The following is a 10,264-nucleotide window of genomic DNA, read 5'->3' as shown; positions in this document are numbered from 1 at the left end:
ACGACATGACGCACACGAGCATGACACAACACCACCACGACGCCACATGACGACGATGGACGACAACGACGGTGATGGAGATGTAACCAGATGACGAACGGCGAGATGTCGCCGTTCGTCATCGTCATCTACTTGGTGAGCGTACCCATCTCCCCCCCTTCGTTTTCTGACAAGAATACCAGGTGCCACGTCGCCAACGGCGACGTGGCAACCAAACGACGGACGACGACATTTCGTCGTCCGTCGATTCTGTTCATATTATCACTGCGAGCACCTCCACCCTCCGTCCCCAACCCACTGACTAACAAGAACCCTGCTACGACACGTCTTCCACAACGTCACCATGACACCCTTTGGCACCCTGCCACGTCACGCAACCCGGTAAGTCCCTCCCCGCCCCCTTTCTGACATAACTAACAAAACACCCCACCGTCCAGCCCTTGACGGGTAGCACACCCTACGTCGACAACCCACCCCTCCCTCATGCCACACGTCAGCGGCCACGTCACAACGCGAAACGACGCCGAGTAGGCAGACGCCAATCAACGGTGTGACGAGGACACCAAAGGGCGAAAGACGGACGACGGCGAACAGACGATGACGACGAGGATGTGGGCGTACACACGACGACGACAACAATGTGGGCGTACAACGACGAGACGACGTGGGCGTACACACGACGACGACAACAACGTGGGCATACACACGACGACGACGACGAGGACGTGAGTGTACACACGACGAGACGACATGGGCATACACACGACGACAACAACGAGGAAGAGGGCGGACAAACGACCAGACGACGAGGGGTACAAACGATGGACGGCGACGACGATGAGTGCCCACCACCCACACCCGGCGACGAGGTTCCGTACTCCACCCTCACACTGTCTCTCTCACTGCCCACCACACCCTCTCCCTCACTGCCCACTACCCCTCTCCTTCACTGCCCACTTACCCCTCTCCTTCACTGCCTACCACCCCTCTCCTTCACTGCCTACCACCCCTTCCCCCCTCCCTCATTGCCTACCAACCCCCTTCCTCAGTGCCTACCACCCTTCTCTCATTGCTTACCACCCCATTTCCCTCTCTCTCATTGCCCACCACCCTCACCCCTCTTCTTCACTGCATCTCCCTCACTCCCTCTTCCCTTTATTTAATGTTTAATGTAGTAATGTAAATCTATGTAGTTGTAGTAAATAAAATGCACCTTTCTCTTCTGACTCTATAGATAAATCTACATCTACCAAGATCAGGATATAAAAGATATCCTAGTAATATATCCTAGTAATATACCCTGGTTCAGGATATAGTCTAAGAATGTGAAAGATATAACCTTGTTCAAGATATAGCTTAAGAATATATCTTGGTGATATATCCTGATATATTCTTGTTCAAGATAAAGTTGAAGGATATATCCTGGTTCAAGATATAGCTTAAGAATATATCTTGGTAATATATCCTGGCTCAATATTGTGTTGAATATATATCCTGGGTCAGGATATAATTGAAATATATGTCTTGTGAATATAATATTGCTGAAGATATAGTTGAAAGATATAGTTGAAAGATATATCCTTGTTCAGGATATAGTTTAAAAAATAAATCTGGGTTGAGAATGTAGTGGGAAAATTCAAGATATACTTGTAAGATGATGTATGTTAATTCAGGATATTGTTGATAAATATATCTTGCTTCAGCACCTAATTAAAATGTTCATGATATAGTTCAAAATTATGTATCTAGATTCATGATATGGTTGAGAAATAGATCTTGGTCCAGGATTTAGTGGAAAGATATGTGTGCCTCCATATTATGACATGGTGAACAGAAGTTGCTAGAGAAGAATGGAATTGGTTGTCCATAAATTTACAATCATGAGTCAAGAGAAAAAGAGAGGAAGGGAGGGAGAGGAGAAGAGGAGGAGAGGGAGAGAGGAAGAGAAAGAGAGAAACAACAAAGAACTTTGGGAACTCTGGTTTTTGAAAGTGGGGAGATGTTTGATATCACATGCAGGGGTATGACTGGCAGGGGATGGTAATTGTGGAACACTACTGAGCATAAGTGTCCTACAAGTAGTGGGACAGCTGTAGGGAGTCTGACAAATACACAAATGAAGGTGTGAAGACCCTCATAGAGATCAAGAATCATAGCTAAGTGCTGGGATTGTAGAACATGACTGTTCACGGAACTTGTATCCCGATTTCCACAGACAGTCCCAATGGAAAGTGCTCTAGCTGCGTAAACAGGTCTCTCAATCTCCACTGATCTCTGAGAGCTGGATCTAACCATTAGTAGAGCTAAGTATCAAGTGATACAGAGGTTATGGTGGTAAGAAAGATGAATTCTGCCTCATGTACGACATGAGGTATATGTACAGTGCTTATGTAATGAAATGCAATACAGTGGAAGAGAGTTGAATCTTGGGGAGAGGGAAGTACCAAGTGCAACAGTGAAGCCTTACCGAACTGTCATGCTACAGTAATACAGATGTTGGTGGGGTATGCAGATAAGGTGCAACTGGACAGAGAAAGAGAGAAACAACAGAGAACTCTGGTTTTTGAAACTGGATTGGGAGAGATGTTTGATATCACATGTGGGGGTTTGACTAATACAGATGTTGGTGGGGTATGCAGATAAGATGCAACTAGAGATCTCGGAGCTGAAGTAGAGGCAGATGTGAAGGGGATTTCTAAGCAGCTAAAAAATTCCATAGTGTGAACTGTATCCATAGTGTCAAAGTGGATAATGCTTAAGCAACTCAGGAATCTTGGACTGAATAGCTTCAAGGTGAATCACACATGTCATTGATGCCCAAATTTGTTAGAGGAGAATGAATGAATCTGTAATGCAAACTGTAATTATGGTGTGGTTGGAAGTGGTAGATTACAGATGCTATTAAGGCCCCTTATTGCTACCTACATACTGGGAGCACAAGCCAGACATAGTGCCAAAACCCCTAGCAATCATTGCAGAATGTTCCAGAATATATACCCCAGACAGCAAAAAAATCACAAGTTTTTTGCTGAAACTAGGACCCCTGACACCCCTACAGACCAGAAAAATATATCCTTACCACATCTGTTTCACAAAATATATCCTAAGGCCAAGCCAGGGCAAAAATATATTTCTAAGGTGTGACAGTGACATTTCAGGGTCCACTCACCAAAAATATATCCTTACTGCATTTCACTTGCAAAATATATTTTGGTGGTGTGACACAGACATTATAATTTTTGTGTGACATTTCAGGGTCCATGTCTCAAGAATATATTTTAGATTTCAGGGCTTTCTAGGACCCATATATATCTAGAATATAGATATGGTCCATGACATTTAGTCATGTAACTTACGTGGAGTTTGCATGACTAATAGTCAGTTGGCAGTGGGTGACTGAAGTGCCCTTTGAGCTTAAAGTTTCCGTCGATAGAAATGTAGAGAATATATAGAAATCTATATGAATGTGTCATAAGGGTCATGAGACAAATGGAAACACGAAAAGACGCACGATAACAACCCAGCTTTCTCCCAATCACCTGGGAGATTTCGGCCAGGGTGGGGGCATGCCGGACATTCCACTGTCAACTCCCCTTTGGACGTGGCTTGGATTCCTCCTGGTTCGTGACCTTGACCGGCTCGCTTGAATGCCATCAAATTCCGCCACATTCGAAAAACGCGGTGGATCTCTGAGTACCGGTTCTAGTAAACAGTGTGATTCAGTTTTACAAAGAAGTTAAACGAAGGAAGGAAGTACACGACTCACGATTGAGGTATAGATGTTGGCATTATCGGACCGGCGTAGTAGCGTATGATAGAAATCGTACAGGCTCGTTTTCCCTTGTAGTGTAATTTCGTGAAAGGTTTCGAGGCAGTCAAAAGTAAAGACTGTTTGTGGACGCGAAAGAGTAGCGGGAAACCATCGTTCGCGCAAGAGCTGGGCCCAATTGGATAGAGGTTGCGCGCCACAGTTACAGTACTTGATCGTGATGGAATGAAAGCCCGTGAGATCGAAAACAACGAAGTTTTTAGGACCGGCGAGAGGGCAAGGACAAGGCCCTAAAGAGTGGCCAACTTGGTAGCACAGTCCAAGGTTTTGGAGAGAGTCCTTGTCGAAAAATTCCCCGTTCCACCGCTGACCAACAATGTCATGTGAGTAATGTTTGGCCATCATGTGATGCGGCTCACCTCGACACGATGTAAAGGAAACGTTGCATGGGAAGCTACGACACATTCGGGGCACTTCAACGTTCGCCCGCTTGGACAGTCCTTACACTTTATAACTCCGGGCGCCTTCTTACAATCTGGACATTCCGTCTGGTCTAAAAAATCTCCCAGTCCATCGTGTCGAAGGAGTTCATCCAAAAATGTGTTTCTGAATTTGAGCCATTCGGCGAGATGATCCTGATGACAAGTTAGAATATACGAGGCAAGAGATTTTATAGAAATTAAATACTGCATTTTTTGTTTTTCTTTTCCTCTTGGGCTTCACGGGCTCTTGCTCAGGTGGGGGTCCATTCTCAGGATTCTCAGCACCAGAAATACCAACGGTGCTGTCATTCCCTTGCTCGGCTTCGGCGGAAATCGAAGGTTGTCGAGATTGAGCAGAAGAAATCACCCGGCTGCTAGCTTCTAGGGTAACACGTTGCTCGTCTGGCTGTCTAACTGTGACGAATAGAGATGAATTGGTAGAGGGAGTCGGAGAGTTTGTCGGGGGACGGCGAGCTACGCGAAATCCAGCGGGTTTGCGAGAGCGTTTAGGTGGAGGTGCTGTGTTAGGAGAAATTGGACGTTTGGTCATGGGCTTGAGTTTACGTTAAGAAAATGAAATGTGATCGAGTCGTGTGACATCATTCCAGAATCGATATTAGGTGCCCTTTGAACCTATCTATTCAGATTTCCTTGCCATCGTGTAGGGAATGAAAAATTAATGTATCTATTCCAAATCTATTCAAGGAAACATGTTCAAATTGAATCCGTTGTTGAACGTGAAGCCGAATCTTTACTACTATTGTGTAGATGCACAACCAATCCATGAACTTCAAAAAACGATGTAACGGGTCTTTACTACTAAAGCCCCAACAGGTTGATAGACCGGTTGGTAGGTTTTGGATAATCCCAGTGTTTCTAATGTCAGTCCAGAACTACTACTTTCATGTATTAGGTTCAACGGCAGCTTGGCGAACGTACAAAGGATATTCAACTTGCTTGCCATCTGAATCAGAAACCTCAGTGCTCCGCTCAGAAATTGCGGGTCCCAGTTGATCCTTAATCTAATTGATGTTTACTATAACCTGACCGAGTTTTCTCTGCCCTGATACTGAAGAAGAGGTCAAAAATTCATTGGGTTGCAGTCAAGTTGGTGCCACTCAGCATTCAAGTTTCAATATCTATTTTTGGACACGCACCGTTCGAGATCGACATTCTTACCCATAACAAATTTCCTATGCCACACTGAATTTCAATTTCTGAGGTTGGTTGGAGTCACTGGTAGTCCATAAACATACGTATTCAAAAACAAAGATAGGAGCGCAAGGATCGTGCTAATTACTGCACTAACTACTGCATCGCGTCATACAATGGGCCGAACAACTCCTCATCCCCAGGATCCCTGACAACGCTCACCAAACCGTTCTCCTTTGCGTCCTGATAAAACTTCGCCGCCTGTGTGTGAGTTGTAAAACCCTTATACCGAGCGCCGGATACCCCATGGATGAGAGGTGTGACTTTATCCCTGTGGTAAATCATATTAGTGAACCATATATCAAAATTAGAACACATTGCTTACCACTCGTCCCAGAATATCCCGGTGCACTTTCCAACAGTGACGACGTAATATTTTTTCAGATCCTTCCTTGGCGATGGATCCGAACGGATGGCTGGAGTCCGTTGAACTGGGAATGAAGCTGTGGAAATTTGAACCGAACTGGTTGACGTGGAGAGCCGCGAGAAGGAGGCCGTGAGATCTGAGAGCCGTGAGGAAGAAGTTGTAAGTTCCGATGCAGAGGGCCTCGAGGAAGTCGTGAGGTCCGACAAGGAGAGCCGTGAGGAAGAAGTTGCGAGGTCCGATGAAGAAAGCCGTGAGGAGGAAGTCCTGAGATCTGAATGCTCTGCCGACACTTGAGAGTAATGGCCCCCAGGAGAATTGAATGCTCGGTGATACTCGACCTGATCCTCGCTGTCAGTGCGTGACAGCGGAGGAAGGCCAAGGAATCGCAGGGCTGCTTCGATGTCGCGTAGGCGAGCAGGATTGATGTATACGGGGATGGCTGCATCGGTAGCACCAGGTGGCTGCAAAGTTCCGAGACTGGTACTTTCTGAGCCATCTTGACGTTGCTGGCTGGGCTTTGGTTTGGTGTGCCAGTTAATTGGAGGAGGTGGCATCGCTGCCACTCGATTTGAAGGTTAGAATTGATTTGGGAGCGATATCTGTCAATAATTTGAGATAGAAACTGGAAAACATGTTGAGGACGTACAGTTCTGTCGTCTGTGCTGGCAAATCAAAAGTGAAAATTTGTTGGGGACAAATAAAACTGAGCCAACAAATATAACCATCAGGCCACCAAAATTGACATAAATCCCTCACTCTGACCATTCCGCACTCCCTGAATATGACCCGCCGAAAGTGGACAACCGATGAACAAGAGGCATGGTTGGAACAGCGGAAGCCTGGATACATTGAGGCGAATCAAAAGAAGACCGCCGCCAAAGACTTCTTCCCCATCGTGATCAAAGAGTTCTGCGAACAGTGGCCTATGCCGTCAGTTACTCAACAAGAAGTCGACGAGGCAGGTTCTACAGAGCGCGCAACACAAGTCAAGCAAGGGAAGTATGAGAAGGTGAGCACATATTATAACAGAGAAATAGCAACTGACCTTTCTCAACAGCGCATCTCTGGTTGGTTCCCCAACAACACCAGAAATGTTGCGCCCGGGAGCCTTGGCATCCTCAAAATTAAACAGAAGACACAGCCAAGAATGCTCCAACCTTGGCAGGCTTACCAAGCGTTGACATATGAGAGCAGATGGAAGCCCGAAGTCGACGCGGCATGGTTGACATACAAGAACGCGTGGCTGACTGAACACCCAGAAGAGAAATGTCCCAAAAACCGGTTTCAGATCATGATTGAGTTTATCAAAGAAAAGTTCGAGAAGGAGACGGATGAAGTTAAGATGGAATGTGAGGAATATAGGAAGCGACGTCAAAGCGAAGCAGCCACCCCAGACCCAGACAAACCGGATGCGGTCAAAAACGCTAAGTTTCAGGAGTACGTTCTCTCGCTGAGTCGAGTGTAGAAGAAAACTCACCTGTCTTGCATCCAGGGCAATCGATATGCTTCCTCGTACTTTGACAACAATTGGGGAATCACTGATGAGCCAAACTGGTTGGAACGTTAGTATTCTCATGGGTGGTCCTACCCCAGACAACGACGGAGTGATTATGACTTACCTGTAAGCTGATTACCCATGAGCATCGTAACACGGAACTCAAATGGCTGTAGGTCACATACCGGCAAAACTAAAGCTGGGGAGACGTTTGAAAAATTCATCGGTGACAAGGATTACGATGCAAAGCTTCTTCTGCCTTTCGAGGCCTTCCTTAACGCTTCGTTCTGTAAGTACCCGAGCAAGATCGAAACAGCTAAACTTACATCGTCGATAGCCGCAGAGGATTGTGCCGCGAGGAGCCTTGTGAAACCTGAGCCCGCACCAAGTGACCGACAGATGGAAACTGGAGAGTGGGAACAATCAGACGAGAAGGTTGATGGTTCGGGCGATGACTCAGATAACGCCGCCGTCGCTGGGAAAAGCCAATACGAGATAACTAAGGATAAGAATATCAGGGAGATTAAAGAAAGGCTCGCCGAGTTAGACGAGCAGTTTCCACTTCCCGAAGAGTTCACAAAAAAAAAGTTATCGAAGACACCAGCAACGAAGAAGGGGAAACAAGTACGAAATGAGATGGCAGTCAGAAGGCAGTCACAGAGAGGCAAAGATAAGATTGGGTGAGTGGCCACTGGCGTGACCACGGGTGACGAATCATGTTGACATCTCTTCGTACAGCGCCTCCACCAAAGAACCTGCTCCCACCACAGCTGAAGCACCACAGGCCACGAGCGATGCAGCTGCTCACCCTGCTCTGAGCACGGTTCTTCTCGACACTCAGCAGACTCCAACGGTGTCGCATATCCAGTCTTCCCCATCTCCCACAGCCTCAATTTCTGTCCCTGCCAGCGCACCCTCTTACGATGCTCCAGACGCTGTCCCAGCCACACCTCCCATCATTGACATCGGGCTTGCCAGGAAACCCACCACTGTCGATGGCGAACAACCAATTCAAGACAAGGGTAACGACGATGTCGTTATGAGCGATCCATCTCACGCTTACCCCACAGCCTCGGTTTCTACGATTCACCCTGCCAGTGCGCCCTCTTACGACACTCCAGGCGCGGTGGCCACACCTCCTGTCACTGACATTGGCCTTGCTGTCAAACCTATGGCTGTCGGTGGCGAACAACTGAATCAGAACAAGGGCAACGACGATGTGGTCATGAGCGATCCGCCCTCTCTGGTTCAAAAGCCTCAAAACGACGTGAATCTGCCACCCTGGCTCGTTCCGATGATCGGATATTTGCGCGGAGTCGCAACGGATAGGGCCTGGCAAAACCTGGTAACAGAGTTCGTCGAATTTGAAAAAGGGGGTCCGCCAAGCGGCGTAAGTTTTCTCTTCTTTGCGAAAGTTGAAACTGATCGTTTTATACATGTACACAGAAGCTGCCCACGAAGTGTCGACCCCAGGAGATCTCCGACTGGATACGAAGCAAGAAGAAAGATGTTGTACCGCCAGTCGAGCCTACTCAATTCGGCCAACGTTTCACGGAGTGGTGGACATTGTTACAGCCTGACTGGCGGAAAGGCGATAACGCAGGATCTATTGTGTTCAGCCGCGATGTTCCGATCGGCGAAACTTGGCAAGGAATGAGGAAGGGAGGTACGGCGGGCATCTACATCGTCGTTATGGCGCTTTCTTGGTGGATCAAGGCCCAGAATGCGAAACACGACGTCGAGGCCTGGTCTACCGTCGACGAACTTACATGGGTGATCCAACAGTGGATTAAAAAACCGATTTCTCCCATTACAGTCCCCATCAAACGAGTGCATGAAGAAACGGGCGACGGCGAAGGCGAAGCTCAGCGAAAGAGGTAAGCGTCGTCAGTTTTTTGTCTTACATTGGCTCAAATTGATAACTAGCCGTCGTCTGTCTGGATGAGTTTTCATCTGTTCAATGGTGCCACGTCACGAAGTATAACTCTCCATCATCATAGATACTATCTATTACATTTAATTTGATCCATTTGCCTACCCTCCTTTTTATTCTACGGATGATAGATTAAGGAATGCAATAACCCACGGGAGTGTCTGATAGTGTTTGGTCATGTTTGGCAGAAGCTTTAGAGACACACACATGTACCAAGTTTGCATTCGTCTTTCTGTCGTTTCCCTGGGGCCATCTCCACCACTTAAGGGAATAAAAAGTGTGGATGGTAAGGAACTATAGTAACCCCCCCCACCCCCCAAGGGAATAAAAAAGCGCAGGGTAAGGAATCCAAGTGTAATGAAAAATGCAGAGGGAGGAATGAAAAGAAGAATGAAAAAAGCGAAGGGCAAGGAATGAAATTCCCACCAAGTGGAATGAAAAATGCAGAGGGAAGGAATGAAAAATGCTGAGGGTAAGAAATGAAATGCTCCCCCAAAGGGAATGAAAAAGGGAGGTGAGAAATGAAAAAGGCAGAGGGGAGGAATGAAAAATGCTGAGGGTAAGAAATGAAATGCTCCCCCAAAAGAATGAAAAAAGCGAAGGGCAAGGATTGAAAAAGGCAGAGGGGAGGAATGAAAAATGCTGAGGATAAGAAATGAAATGCTCCCCCAAAAGAATGAAAAAAGCGAAGGGCAAGGATTGAAAAAGGCAGAGGGGAGGAATGAAAAATGCTGAGGATAAGAAATGAAATGCTCCCCCAAAAGAATGAAAAAAGCGAAGGGCAAGGATTGAAAAAGGCAGAGGGGAGGAATGAAAAATGCTGAGGGTAAGAAATGAAATGCTCCCCCAAAAGAATGAAAAAAGCGAAGGGCAAGGATTGAAAAGGCTCCCAAGGAAACAATGAAAAATGCTGAGGGTAAGAAATGAAATGCTCCCCCAAAAGAATGAAAAAAGCGAAGGGCAAGGATTGAAAAGCCTCCCAAGGAAACAATGAAATGGCCTAGGC

The 10,264-nt window shown here is 46.7% G+C and overlaps 2 protein-coding genes across 2 annotated transcripts; both read left to right on the top strand.

Annotated features, from left to right (window-relative positions):
• Positions 1-90: 90 nt before the first annotated feature.
• Positions 91-305, top strand: LACBIDRAFT_302680 (uncharacterized protein; the record flags this gene model as incomplete). Its single annotated transcript, XM_001883581.1, has 2 exons — positions 91-135; positions 183-305. The coding sequence occupies 2 exons, from the start codon at positions 91-93 to the stop codon at positions 303-305; spliced, it is 168 nt and encodes a 55-aa protein (XP_001883616.1).
• A 6,306-nt stretch (positions 306-6,611) lies between these two features.
• LACBIDRAFT_302677 (uncharacterized protein) lies at positions 6,612-9,270 on the top strand (the record flags this gene model as incomplete). Its single annotated transcript, XM_001883580.1, has 7 exons — positions 6,612-6,839; positions 6,888-7,267; positions 7,323-7,451; positions 7,502-8,005; positions 8,064-8,715; positions 8,772-9,202; positions 9,252-9,270. The coding sequence occupies 7 exons, from the start codon at positions 6,612-6,614 to the stop codon at positions 9,268-9,270; spliced, it is 2,343 nt and encodes a 780-aa protein (XP_001883615.1).
• Between the last annotated feature and the right edge of the window lie 994 nt (positions 9,271-10,264).

Source organism: Laccaria bicolor, genomic scaffold (assembly GCF_000143565.1).
Source record: "Laccaria bicolor S238N-H82 LACBIscaffold_21 genomic scaffold, whole genome shotgun sequence".
NCBI classification, from domain to species: Eukaryota; Fungi; Basidiomycota; class Agaricomycetes; order Agaricales; family Hydnangiaceae; genus Laccaria; species Laccaria bicolor.
Note: the sequence above shows the minus strand (reverse complement) of the source record. Positions and strands in the feature narration are given on the sequence as shown.